At 40.1% G+C, this 15,227-nt stretch overlaps 1 protein-coding gene across 1 annotated transcript in view; it reads right to left on the bottom strand.

The window, feature by feature from the left end:
* Positions 1-14,986, bottom strand: part of deptor (DEP domain containing MTOR-interacting protein) — a 34,469-nt gene extending 19,483 nt beyond the window's left edge. The window contains exons 1-5 of the mRNA XM_067602024.1: positions 14,574-14,986; positions 14,228-14,317; positions 9,873-10,051; positions 8,791-8,914; positions 189-367 (exon numbers count right to left, since the gene is read on the bottom strand). Coding sequence (XP_067458125.1) covers positions 189-367; positions 8,791-8,914; positions 9,873-10,051; positions 14,228-14,317; positions 14,574-14,587 — 586 coding nt within the window. The 5' untranslated portion in view covers positions 14,588-14,986. The remainder of the gene's footprint in view (positions 1-188; positions 368-8,790; positions 8,915-9,872; positions 10,052-14,227; positions 14,318-14,573) is intronic.
* Positions 14,987-15,227: the final 241 nt, after the last annotated feature.

Below are 15,227 nucleotides of genomic sequence, written 5' to 3'. Positions count from 1 at the left end.
AAGGGCCTGAAGCAGACACAGCAAAAGGAAATAACATCGTGAAATACTTGAGATTGTGTGAAAACATTAAATGACCAAAGTTTTGGTCGTGATTTTGACTTGAAACTTGCAGGTGTTGGCTGATACTGTTTTTAGCGCATAAAAGAAACATTTCAGTGGGGGAGGTTTAAAACAGCGCCCTTCCTCACCGTGCTGGATGATGCCGTGTTCAAGAAGTCGTCGTCCCAGCTGCTCCGTCTCCTCCCTGGTCGCCATCTCGCCCTCCTGCAGCAGCCAATCGATGAACTCGGAAGCCACCAACGTCCGCTCAAACGTTCCACCCTCCTCCTCCCTGGTCTGCAATAGGTTGCTCTCTATGTTCATCAGCCTATGGAGAGAAAAGAACATGAATAAATCTCAGTTATTATGACTGGTTAGGGAGTCAAAAAAAAAATAGTGTACCTAACAACTTTATAAGACACTATAAACAAAGGGTGTCTAATGGTGAGGCGAGACTGAACTATTTGGAGACTATGATAAAAATGTAGCTGAATCAATTTGGTTTTGGATCAATTTAGCCTCTTTAGAGTATTTAGTTCAAGAAAGCAATGTGAAAATGCTACAACATTGAATATGCAGCTCTGGATTATGTGTCCATAGTAACAGATGGCTCCTGTTGGTAGTGTTATACACAGTTATATACAGTAACTGCTGGAAAACAGTGAGTTCTCAGAGATGTTGCAACATTTATAACCGATGGCTATGACATAACACCTATAGTACTGTTAAATTATCCAAGAGATCTGTCCTGTGTTCAGTAAAAATTAGGTTTTCATGAACAGTAAACTTCCTTGAGCGAGAATTTCTGACAGGGAAAATCTTCCAAACCAGTAGCACTGCTCATTTTTTCCATTCTTTAATCTGCATAGTCAAAATGCATAAATACTGTACTGTGTATTAGTGCTTTAGCCACATAAGTGGAGGCGTTGAGAATGCATCTGAAAACTAAATTCACGTTATTCCTAGAACCTCATACATCTTTACATTTGTTGGTGATTAGAAACAGCGTTTGCCCAACACTACAGATCAGATTAGCAAGAAAAACCTTCTAGACCTGCTCCACTGACAATAAATGGAGGTTCGACTTTGTGGACTCAACTCAGTTGGGTGAAAAAGTGTTTTTTTTTTTTTTTACACAAGTGGAGAAGATTCCTCACAGTTTTTAGTTACGATAAAATACAGTATATCACAAACGAACTTATGTTTTACTGTTTAATTTACCTCTGAATAGTCCATAACAAAGGATCATATGCAATAGGTGGTGTGATCCCTTCTGGATGGCACCAGATCACACACACACACACACTCAAACAAACAGACGAGTACACACATGCAAAGAACAGAATTGCTGACTCTTTCCCTGCGCTGCACTCTTAAAAAACACATTCACACCCATCACTCACACAGTCACACTAAAACAACACAAAATGTGCTCATAAGGCAGAAGAAGCTTTATGTAGTACAACTGTACATGTCAAAACATGTAACTGAACTGTACCATCAAAGAGAGACGGAGAGACAGTTAACTTTCCTTTGTTTGGCTGAGTTTCACTGGCACAAACTATATTCCCACATTCTGGTTTAATGGCCATCAATCATTCACTAAAACTGTCAACGCTACACAGCTCACAGTGTAATGCAGACACATGGATATCACTTATGGGCATAATAGTGGCTCTGCTCTGAGATTTGTGGGAATGCTTAGAACATTTAATAAACTGAAATTATGGAAAATTTGCCATTATTATTAGATAAAGACACTGAATATTCGCACCACCTGACACATCCTGCAGCTGGATTTAGTCTTCAGGTTTTAGGACAATCACCAAACCTTTAACAATCACCAAGCAGCCTAAATGACGTTGGTTCAGACAGGATAGAAGAACAAATACCCAACAGATTAGTCAGTCAGTCTACAGATTAAATATGACTCTCCAGTTAAAAAGGTTGATGGATGATGGTTTGAAGGATAGGTTCTCAATTTTTCATATCTGTCTTAAAACAACAGTCAGGTTCCCAAATCGACACTGAAAGAAGTTTTGCTTGCTGTAATAATTCCTCTTGTTCATTCTGACTAATTAAAAGGTGTCTTCCTAATTCACTTCAATGTAAGTGATGCAGGACAAAATCCACAATCCTTGTTTTGTGTAAAACTGTATTCAAAGGTTTATCTGCACCTAATATGAAGCTTCAGCTGTCTGAGTTAGTCCAATCAAATGGATATCTTTCACCGTTGTGCCTTTTTAGTACAAAATTCCTTCTTTTTTTCCTTGGTTTCCATGTTGAGCTACAGTGAAGGGACAGGAACAAAAAGAGGGACTTTGGCACTAAAAAGATTGTAACGCTCAAAGATATCTACTTGTTTTGACTAATTGAGACTGCTGAAACCTCATATTAGCTTCAAATAAACTTTGTAAACAACGAAGGCTGTAGATTTTCTCCCCCATCACCTAAATTGAAAGGACACTTGACGCAAAACCTCCACAGCCCAGGAAAAACAGCTTCTACTTTAATTAAGCTAAATGGGTATCCTAATAAATGAAATCAAACTAAATGAAACAGGTGCAGCATGTAAAAAGCCTCCTCTTTGCAGAGAGCGTACTTAAACAGAGTACTTTCTGCCTGTACCTTCCTCTCATATGGTTCATTAACCTATGACTGATGATCCGGAGAGGCCTGCAGACCCACATGTCAAAGGAAGAATTATACTGTCATTAAACCTGGTCTCAGGGTGACGCTGTATTCCTCAAATTCAACCTTGGGTTGAGTAAAAAATAGAGCCGCAGATTAAATGTATTTAATAAAGTGGCCTGAGGTGCACGCCCAAGTCCTTCAGTCATGTAAAGTCAACACACTACAGAACACATGAGGTTCAGATGTCAAATTTTGATGCATTAAGACCTTCAGTAGAGCAACATAATACAAATGTTGAAAGAACTGGACGTAATGTTCCATGAGACCTGGCTGTGTACACAATAATCCATTTAAACATGCTAAGTCAACAGCTCATGTGAATGTTAGCTCAAAGGGATTGACTCAGACGTAAAGCACAGTGCCTTGAATAATAGCATCCAAGTATTATGTGACGTTAGACTGTATATACTGTATGTAAATAGATCATGACATCTTTAAGTGGGACAAGGGAAGCTGCTGTGACCTGGATATGCACTCAGCGTAGTTGTTCAGTCAGCGTACCTAACTCAACCTGAGTAGTGTCCATTGAGACATGGCTGTAGGATAACCAGCGTTTTCACTGCCAGGTGGGACGCTGATCACCGTCTTGGGCTATGCAGCAAATTTGAGATCCTAAAATATGACTTCAAGGGTCATTTAAGGGACATGTGGGTGTACTATACAGCAAGCGAGACACCGTAGCAAAGCAGATAAACACAGTCTAAACTATCCAAGATGGTTGATGATCTAAAAGGTGATAAGAAGATGACGCTAAACAACGGACTACAAGAACATCAGAGCTATACATCAGACTTGACAGAGGTTTATATCGAGGGATGTGGAGGGGTTTCTCTTTAATTATTTAACAATGTACATAAGTGATTTCTAACTATAGAGTTCAAATGTCAACAATTCAAAATGCATTTGCTTTCCTACTGTGGCACAAAGCCGTGGTGTTACTTCTACACAGTTTGGGCTTATACTGACACTTTTTATTACCGTGGTAGATTTTCTAAATAACAGAGAAGGATCTGAGGAGATGCTACTACTCTACATGATGATAAAGGTTTATCTTTTCTTGCTTATTCATTGCCCCTGGGTTTCGTCTGAGGAGGAGAAGGCTCAATTGAGCTGTAAAAATGTAATAAAAACAATATTGTCCCTCATTTAGAACCTGTAAGTAAGAAAATAGAGACCAGTTACTCTTATTTGTCTGATGTCTCATAATGTTATATATGCAAACACATTTTCTCACTTGTGTCGCAGCCACTCCACAGCTAAATGACTACACACACACAGTGTACACACACTGTAAATGACAAGAAACTTTATTTGTACAGGTTGCTAATGTAACATATGCCTCTTGCATGTTACATTAAATACATTAGTTGTGCTTTAAATGGTCACTATGTCTAACAGCAAAATCTTTTAATATAGAATACAATTTTGTCAGTAATTTTAACTTTATTTAATAGTTGTAAGGTGTACATATTTGTGTTAATTTCATTATTTTATGCTGTTATCTTATATTTAATATTTAATACTTGGCTACATAGTATCCAAGGTAACGATGCAGCTATAAAGCCCATCACCGGGGGAACAAGTCAGACCGGGCTTGTATCCCCCAGGTGAATGTGTGACTATTAAATGGAAACCTGTAAATAATAATGTATAGCTGATCTGAGAGAGAATTAATTACTAATTATAATTATATTGACATTCAGAGTGATTATCTATGTGAACTGATTCATCTGTATCAATAGTGTGTTTGTGTAATCTGTAATATAGTGAGTTTTTGATCCTGGTCAAGGTTAGACTGTTGGCCCTGTAATTTGTTATTTAACAGTTATTAAGCTTTGTCACAGAAATAATTTGTTAGTATTGTAAGTCTCCTTTGATTATGATTTTATTTATGTTAAATAGTTTTACTGAGACCTGGCTTGTATCCCCCAGATCCCGAAGTGCTTGTAAGCCATAAACAGACATCATTGAATCGACATCGGAGCTGTCTGGGTGTCTTCGTTGGAGTCAACTGATGTTACTAACTGTCAGCCATTAGTCCACCATCATCATCACAACACAACACAGAGACTGTAGGCTGTCACTATTATCAGCGATATAAAGGAAACTTAACAGGGGCATTATAAAATGTGAGGCTAATATAGTCCCCCGTTGCACTAACAGTGACCTTGTAGAACAACAAATGAATTATAACATTACTCACTCGACTTATCAGGGCTTTCAATACAGAGTAGCATTACTTTAGGCTTGCCTATGCTAGATAAAACAAGAAATGTTCAAATGACTCATGGTAAACCTTCCTTAGTTAATTACCTGGTATGTTGACCTTCCTACTGTAATAACCAAAGACATTCTTCGAGTCATCAGTGAGTCATGTGGAGACGTTAGGATCCAATCTCAGGCACAGAAAGCAGCTAATGTACAGTAATTATCCAAACATTATCAGTTTAGTCTAAACGCGCAGTAATACAGACAGATTATGTCAAGTAAGCAATGGTGCGTTTTATTGCTTCTGAATTCAACTTTTCATTTGTAAAAAGAATGAATATCTCCTTTCAGAAGTTACATAGTTTTACTTTAAGGATTGTTGTGCCATGAAGCTAACGGAGGCTCAGATTAAGGGTCTGGGGTATGAACAACAGAGTCATTGTTGTTTTAAACTGAGGTGTTAACTAGCCTTGAAAAGAGCCTTGGAACCGATAAGAAGCATTATCTGTCTGCCTCTTCTTCTCTCACACAAACACTAAAGCACTACGACACACTGATGCAGAAATACATGATACACAAACATTAAACCTGCAGTGCAGAACTTTTACCTTTAAATGAACGTCAGTTACATTCAAGAACTTGCCAAACTAGTTCAACAATGCTGATAAAGCCTATCACCGCCAGATAAATCTCTCTGTATCTTACAGTATACTGAGTTTTTAATCTGGTGTTGTGTTTGACATTCTCACTCTGGCTGGATGAATGCATGAATGCAGATTTCCGCCAGCCGTGCAGTTAACTTGTGGTTAGCTCTATGCTAACTTGAAGGGGGATAAAATAATTTAATCGTGCGGCTCTTCTAGACTTTCCAAATGTTATTGGACCGAATGGATCAAATTCTGATCATGCAACGAGTCATTTCACAGGGGTCGTGTGACGCTCAAACAATTCCACCGTTTCACAGCCCCAACAGTAGCGACAGTGTCAACAGTGTTTTTGTGACTACGCTCCCTGCCAGAAGGGGGAGAAAAAATCCCCACACTCCAGCTTTAAATAGAAATGCACGCACATAGACGATGACAAGTGCTAATGCCTACATTACCCATAATGCAACTTAACTGCTAACAGGTCAGTCGAAGATTCGGGTGTGTTGTGCTAGTAGCGGCTGACGTAGCCTTGAGCTGCAAGCCTCAAGCAGAGAGGAGTGGAGGTCTGGTAAACCCACTTCTTTCCAACGTCACACAAACCGACGTTGCCTCGATTTATGTCACTTGAGGCAACTTATCAGTCTTTACATAGTTCCCTCTGGAGCCACACAAGGCTTTATGCAACTTTTTCCACACATGCAGTAATATTCCAAGACCTGTAAACAGACTTTGATGTATAAAATCTGTGCAATTCCCCTTTAAGTAAACTGAGATTGAACTGGAAAATACATATTTGAAATTACAGGTATAAGGTTTAATTTCTTGCTAAATTCACTGTCAAATTCAACAGACGTGGGGCTAAAGAAGCAGGCATTCGACCAGAGGGTTGGTGGTTTAAACCCTAGACTGACAGACTAGATCCTGGCACAGAGGTAAAAGAGCAGTGCCTCCCTCATTACTGCTTAGGTGTCCTTGAGCAAGGCACATAACACACAGCTTCCCCAGTGGGGCTGCTCAGTGGCTGACAGAGAAGAGGACGACATTCATCCCTGAATGAATAAAGCTTAGATAAAGTGTTTGGATTCATTTATGAAAACAGCTGTTTTTCTCATTTGAGGGTCTAATATGAGCTTGACTAAATCATTTATATACACAATGTACAGTACACAAACACACAGTAAACAGTCCAAATGGTAAACAATGCTTTGAAAGACCTTGTAAATCTTTGCCCTCTCTGTCGCCTAGCAACTGCGGACAAAACAACAGTCTGAAATGACTTCCTGTGGTTTGTTTATTGACTCTGTTTATGCTGATTTGACACTTGACACTGTCAGAGATTAATGTTTGAGCCATACATGTGTGAGTGCTGTTTATTTTTCCAATAGGAAAAACAACAAATGAAACTGGCTGAAAAGACTTAATGTAATACATTATATGGTCAAGTAGTGTAAACAGTGTGTGTGTGGTTTTTGCATATATAAAGATCTGCAGACTTCCAGTGCTATGAAGGACAGTCTAATCTTGACGTCCAAAGGGCACAAAAAAGTGACAACATGTCACTGCATGAGACAACTGGTACCAAAACAAAAATCTTTAAACCAGTCTAACCATGGTCCCACTTTCCTGCTTCACCAGCTGCTGGCTTACAAGTGAATTTACAATTTAGAAGACTTTTTTTAGATATTTACTGTCAAAAAATATCTCAGCTTCAAACTTTTAGATCTACTTTTGTCAACCAGCAATGAATTTACATCAGAATAAAGTTAAGAAATGAAACATCCAAACAACATGGATTTAAAAACAACCAAAAATACAAGCGAGCTATACAACCTGTTCATCTCTCAGACTGAGAGAAAATGTCCTGTTCATTTAAAAAAAGAGCTTTTAGGTTTACATCCAGGTCATAAAAGGTCAACGAAATCTTTATGTAGTACATAAAACTCCTAATGTTGGAATGTACAACCACTAAGGTGTAAAATAATATTTTGCTGATGAGCTGTGTGCCATAGCAGACATCTAATGAAGCCAAGCTTGAATTGGGATGTTAGTTTCATTCATTCATAGCTTTAATGAAAAACATCTCATTCATTCTGTTCAGTTGTGTTACAACTCTGCTGAATTTTTTTTTGTACAAAATTGTACATTATTGTACTGTTAAAAAAAAAAGCAATAATCTTTGCTGGATGAGAGATATCTGCACTTAGACTGGGAGATGTTTATGTTTTATGTTGTAGGACTGTTACTTGCACCATCAGTGTAATTGTGAGGCAACGCCAGTTAGCAAGAAAGCAACCACCAAAGCATGCTTGAGGGGCGTGTGTGTGTGTGTGTGTGTGTGTGTGTGTGTGTGTGTGTGTATCCGTCCTGGTCTGCACCATGGTGATTACATAAACACACAGCTTTGAGAGCTGAGACGACAGATGTCTCCCCTTGGACTATTTCTTCCTCTTATGCAACTGCTCCGTGTGTGTGTGTGTGTGTGTGTGTGTGTGTGTGTTGTCTAAAACAGACATGAAAAATAGGGCTCTGTTTATAAGAGTGCGTCAGTGTGTATGTGTTGTTCATGTGACAAAGAGGTGGCAGGATGTGTGAAATTGGGAAAGGGAGTCAAGCTGTGTGTATTTTGTACAAAAAAAACAAAAACAGATTTTGAGTGTGTGTAGAGATGCCACTGACACACCACCAGAAAGAGAGAAAGTGGAGACACACAGAGAGACACTTTGGTGTTTCTATAGAAACAATTAGTCTCATCACTAGTGGAAAAACAGCATCATGGGTACAAAGCTGATGACAAACAAAAACAGTCCCATTAGTGGCATTTATAAGTCATCTCTTGTCAAGATGCTTCCAATATCCTTTGATTTGCCTCCATCCTGCAAGCTTTTCACATGTCAGCACAGTAAAACTGTCACTACGCAAGAAGACTAATGTCAAGAGACTGAAGGGCATGAATATGAAATACAGCTGTAAAAGACATGTTACAAAACAACATCATGAAAAATTAACATTTTGCTATTACGCAACATTTTCCATATTTGATGGTAATCTTAATGTTGTATGCATTTTGTTTGTAAAAACAAACGCAATCATTAAATCACATAACTAAAGCTAAAATATGACAGAAACTCCTGCCAATGGAATCTATGACTCCCTCACATAACTGTGCGTGTATGTTGGTGGTTGTATTTGTGTGCGTACGTACTTCTCATAGATCCTCTGCCCCCTCATGAAGACCTTGGCTTCGCTATCCAATGGGAACGTGCCATCATCTTTGCGGAAGCGGTAAAACAGCTTCATGTCTTTGAACTCCCGGTGCTCGTCACACACTAAGAACAGACAAACATGCAGATCTCATGATATGAGACTAGATATTGTCGATTTTGAATACCATAATATCGTGATATGGCATAAGTGTTGTCTTTTCCTGGTTTTGAAGGCTGTGTTACAGTAAAGTGATGTCATTTTCTGAACATACCAGACTGTTCTAGCTGTTCTATTATTTGCCTTTATCCACGTAGTCATTACATCCACATTAGTGATGATTATTTATCAAAAATCTCATTGTGTAAATATTTTGTGAAACCACCAAAAGTCATCCCTACAATATTGTAACAATATCAATATCAAGGTATTTGGTCCAAAATATCGTGATATTTGATTTTGACCATATCGCCCAGCTGTTATAATGAATTACACACAAGTAAGAGAGAAACATGGATTATCTGTGACGAAGAGACAAAAGAAGAAGAGTTAGTTACTCGCTGCCTGTCAAGAACCAGAGCCTGGTTCTGACCAACATGTAGGGACCTTTAAATTTAAACTATTTTCCTCATGGTACATGTGATGAGAAATGCTGTTGTTAGATTTTTTTTTTTTGTGTTCATTATTTAGGTAACTTCGAGAAATTGAACATATACTTTTCAGCTAAATCAATTTACTTTTATTTTATCCAACTGTCTGCTGTAAAAGCTTTTAAGGTTACAACCAACCAACCAACTAACCCACCAACCTAGTGTTTTATGATGGTAGAAAATAGCAGTGTCTGGTCAAATGTAAAGCAGGTAGAGACGCTACGTTGGAGCCAAATTGGCTGGGAGACATGGAGAGTCATCTACTGAGAGGCACTGATCGTTCCCAGAAAATGTCAAGGTAGAAAGAAAGTAAGAGAGATCAAGAGAGGGGGAGAGACCCTGTTATAGCTGTTATAAGAAACACAACTAAAGCACATATGTGACTATTTCCACACACTTGATATATGCACACACACAAACAGCTCAGTCTCACCATGGTGAATGATGCTCTGGTCTAAAAGTTTCTGCATGATCTTGATGGCCGTCTCTCTTTCTGAGGCCTCCTTGTGTTCGATCAGCCAATCAATGAGCTCCTTGGCCACAAAGCAGTTTGGGTAAGTTCGCAGGTGGTGCCGCCGGTCCTTGATTACCTTCCCCTCGTGGAGCCGCAGCCTGGAGCACAGCAAGTAGCAAAGGAGAGAGAATCATTCAGTGTTGAAAATTAGATCAACGTTTTTTAATGTGAGGTGGATGATTGTAATGACAGGTGTGTAACATGAAAATAAAATGAGAACAGGAGAATATTACCTGAAAAATCCATATAAGTATATATTTATGTACTAAATTTGATAATAGTAAATTGACTCTAATTAGTAAATAAAAAAGGTTTGAAATTAAAATAAAATATAAGTACCATCATCACTCTACATTACATGACATATTGAAAGATTATGTTTCAAATAGGCTAAACTATTAAAGCATTAAAGGAAAAGGCAGGTTTATTCTATTTTTCTAGAGATGGACATCTTAAGCTAACGATGTCCATCTCTCAGTACTTTCTGACTTTCCTACTTTGTATCTCTCAACTCCAAGACCATTCACTCCTACAGAAGACAGAAATCTGAGAAAACGGGTCTCAAATATGAAGTTTCACTTTCAAAAAAGGTTAAGTAAAATCCTAAAACAGGTGGGCATCATAGTTTTATTAGCAAATGTTTCTCAAACAGAGGTTAATAGTGCTTATTGGGACTATTTTCAGCTGCAGATTAATATGCATTTGGTACCATAGTGAGTGTATCAGTAGGACAGAGTATGTAGGATTAAGTCAAAATAAACTACAGTGTCCATGTTCATTGTAATGTAGGAACATGTCACCCAGTGCAACAGTGTGGCTCACTGATGTGTTTTTAATCATTTTTGGAGAACAATGGAGCTCTACAGCACAGAGGAATAAACTATACTAGTATACACAGGCAATAACTCCTGGTCTTTTGTTGACAACGATCAAATGATAGAATAATGCCAGCCTTCTCCTTTAACATTAGTGCTTTATTTTGATGAAGGAGAATCATGTGACAGATTGTCGACTAGGAAATTTAGTTTTTTAGCTCCAGAAAACAACTGCTTTTACAAAACATACTGACAAAAGCTAAATGATTCATGTTGACTTTGTTCAACTTTTGGTTTATCCATTCAAATGTCACTTACAATAAGAATGCATCCAGAAATTAAAGTGTAACTGCACGTCTGACCCTAACGCCACTGCATAATTTTTAAAAAATGCTAAAAAAGTGGGCAAGGGGTTGAGAGGGGGGCAGGAGGACAGGAGTTGCTCAGTGACATATAACAATAATAATAATAATAATAATAATAATAATAATGATAATGAGAGGAAGAGAAACAGTACAATGACTTTTAAATGAAGTGAGAAGTCAGAGCTGGCAGCCACAAAAACAACAGAAATCCTCTTCACATTTCACCCTGCAGCTCCTCTCACTTTTGCTATCTGTTCATGCAGTTATCAGCTGGTAAAATCTTGTTTTAAAATGTTAAATCGCAGTGTAACCAGAGCTGTTACTGAACCTGTCTGACCACAGCTCTGCAGCTCTGCACTGCAGCTGACGGGTTCAGCTGACAGACAGTTTCAGCGAAGCATCTAACAGTAAACGTGATTTATCTAAAGAACAATCTGAACATTCATATGTCTTCCTTTTTTTTTTTTATTATATTTCAGCCCTCTAGACTCAGGGTGAACTCATAGTATTCAAACACCATCTACGGGGATCTACACTGTCACTGTATTGCATTGATGACATGATGAACCGTTTATGCTTCTATAGATGGTCTAAATGCTGCTTTCACATCATCAGGTTGACCTCTTGCTGAACTCGAGCATTGTGAAATAGCCCACTACAGCCTTAGCCAAGCTTCCTGCAGCTAGCTAGTTCCACTCCATGCTGAGTCTGTGTGCAGCTGGCTAGCATCACTGCGGATTAGCTATGACAGCCTGAGCCCAAGTCTGCCCAGCGAGACCCACACACTGTTCTGCCAAGACTCCAGATGAGCAAACAACTTACAGACTTCACTTCCAAACAGGGGTAGCATCATCTTTTCTGTGTATTCTGCTTCGGAGGGTGATACTCTTTACAGTCTAATCTACCGATAAATCATCTCAAATACAGCTGGAAGCAAAGTCAGCCACCTTGCGGTTTACTTTTAGGGAGGCTCAGGCGCCAAACTTGTTGAGTTTAGGTGAGCTCACACTGTTTGTTACTCTCTGTAAAAGCATCTCTGGAACTAGTGTGTGGATCAGCAAACAATAGGCAGGAGTCTCTGTCTCCAAGGATGACGGCAATGATGCCAAGTCCCAGGCTAAAAACAATCACACTCTACATGGTGTTGAAGAAAAGTTCCTTGTGCACAAATGTAACAAACTGTCTATTCACAACTATAAACTAGTCACAAGACTTACTACAGCAGCTGCATGTGTCTGTGTGCCATCACGACATCCGTCTTTCTTTCCATCTGTCTGTTCAGCCCTGTGCCTGAAACAGATCTGCTCCAAGATATGAGCAGTCGACATGATGGCACACAAATGTCTGATAAGATATTTTAAAAAAAAACAGCCAGTGTTGCTGTTATCAGTACCAGGAACTGTGTCACGTCATGTTCTATGAGATTGACTTGTGATAAAATGATCAAACAAAAGAATGTGGAGTAAGTTCACTTCTTCAGCAGCTGTGTTTAATATCAGGTCTAATTTTATTTATTCATAAATACTGCCATTAATTATCTCCTGCCATAATTTGGTCTCAACTCATCAATTCAGACCAAAGGACAAAGCTAAAGCAGGGGGTCAAGGTAACATACCGACAGACAACATCAATCATTAAACTGTCCCGTGTGTGTTTTCATACTGAACATTGTGAAAAGCTCTCATGTTGACTGCCACGTCTGGGAGAAGTGGGTAAAGCAAAGACAGACAGAGACAGGTAGCCAGCCTTGTACGTCACAACCTCAGGGCACAAAATTAGCACCAGCCACCAGCCAAATGCTGGCAAGATATGCAAGTGGCTGATAGATTTGCTTCACTCACTAGCTAAAAAAAACAATGATTATCTATTGAGCAGCTACTAAAATATGAACATTCACTGGCTATTTGGCCGGTGGACAAAAAAAAGTTCATTTTGCACTCTATACAACCTCGAGTCCTTTCCCCCAGAACAGCAGCGTCTCAGAGGAAGAGCGCTCTGGGACGGCCACCCCAAGCAACCCTTCGTTCACTGACACCAGCAACACTGCCAGCTGGCAGCCGTAGCATACAGCTGTGCCAGGGACACTGCCACACACACACAGTATACAATGACCAACAGGGAAACACACACTTGTGCTAAAGCAAAAGAAGAGTATGTGCAGACACAACATATTAATCTCTCGAGGTGATGACTAGTGTTACTTTTTATGGTTCTTAGGAACAGGAGGATGATACAGTGTGTGCTTCTTCAGAAACAGCAAAACCTCTGCTCCACTTACGACAGCCAGCTGGAAAACGCTGTTCAGTAGCATATTTTCCTCATAGTTCAGCGGGGGGCTGAAATTCCAGGCATTGGTGCCATGTTTTACCTACTGAGCCTCTATTCATTGCTGGGAGTGTGAGGCAGCGACCGCCATCGGGGTTATGGGGCCTTTCTTTACGTACCATAGGTCAAAGGGTACAGCATGTCAACAACACTGCCAGGGTTAGAGGTACAATTCCCTGATGGGATGAGCGGCCACGGCACGATACTGCTAGGGTTAGTAGGTTCATTATTCTCTGTGCAGCTCAAAGGGCACTGTACTACCGGAGCAACAAAAAATCACTCATGTGCTCTGTCCTGAAACGGTGAAGCAAATCAGGCTAAAACGCAGCTTTACTATAACATACTGTATCAGTGAGGAGCAGCAGTTGGCATGGAGAGGGTTGTGCATGGGTGCACGCCTTTGTTTGGCTGTGCATGCTGCAGTGGGGCTGAAACTGCCTGTTGTGCCAGTTTCCAGTGAGGGAGGACATGCATGATCATTAACCTGCACTCTAGCATGTTTGCAACGCCCACTTTTTAAATGTGTCACGTCCTGTTATGTCCTGATCTGGGCCACAAAATCAGAACAAGGAGGAGCATAAAAAGTAACCACACTAAGATAACATTTTAGTAAAGGATTTATTGTTTATCATTCATTAGATATATGCAAATTTCGTTGTCAGATTGGGGATGATCCTGACAAAAAAATGACACTTCCTTCAAACAATGTGTGACCTGAAGCACTCTTGAAGGGTCACCCGGGGATCTGGACTCAGACCAACCGACCTACCTCAGCTGTTCTCCGGTGACGAGCACCTCAGCCAGCCGCTCCAGCTCTGCAGCCTTCTTCTGCATGGTGTTCCCGATCCCGTCCATCTCTCTGCTCACATAAAGAGACACATACTCGAGGTGTTTTTGTTCGCAAGTAGCCACACACAAAGACATCATGCTGCACTGGGAAAATGCACCAGACGTGCATTTGTAAATGTGTAAAAAATAAAAATAAAACAATGCAGTCCAGTGCAGCAAAGTGTGCACCGGTAGATTAGCAAACATTCACAAAAAGGAACGAATGGATTGGAAAAACAAAGAATAAACAATGCACTAACACTGACCCGGTTTTTTGCTTAACTTACCTTTCAAGAATCATAGAGAGCCAAAAGATAAGTTTATCAGCTATTATTCCTTTGATGGTTGAGGAGGAAAATTAATCCATCCCAGGAAACATATGAAACAATGCAGGCAGTCACAAGTCACAGCCCAGGCAGCTCCATCAGCAGCGGTGTACTTCTAATTCCTCGAAATCCTCCGCCGCCTCCATATATCTGCACACACTCATACACACACAAAGACATTCATGCATGCCACTTTCCTTTTATGGATCCATCTATTTAACTGATGCGCTTCGGATGCAGCGTTAATGAATCCGGCACACTCCCCTTCCCTGCGCTCCTGGGTTGGTTTGTTTGTCACTGACACACCACACAGGACGAATACACGTTTTTCACCACGGCGCAGCCAGTACCCATCCTCAAAGGCCCCGCATTGGGAGGACTCTGCTGTCGTCACTGGGGGAGTTAACCAGAGGGGCGGAGTTAGAGAGGCATGTGGTGGGTGCGCTCGATTCGAGTTTTTTTTTTCCTCCATCCGCATTCTGAGAAGACCCGCCCCTTCTCTGCCTGATTGGCTCTGACCCTCTAACTCTAGCCAATCGCACTCCTCATGCCTAACCCTAACCAATCTGACCAACGGAGGCAACGAGTACTAGCCAATCAGAGGCAGAGGAGGGC

The sequence above is a fragment of the Thunnus thynnus genome, chromosome 10 (genome assembly GCF_963924715.1).
Source record: "Thunnus thynnus chromosome 10, fThuThy2.1, whole genome shotgun sequence".
Classification (NCBI taxonomy): domain Eukaryota; kingdom Metazoa; phylum Chordata; class Actinopteri; order Scombriformes; family Scombridae; genus Thunnus; species Thunnus thynnus.
This window is presented reverse-complemented; position numbering and strand designations above follow the sequence as displayed.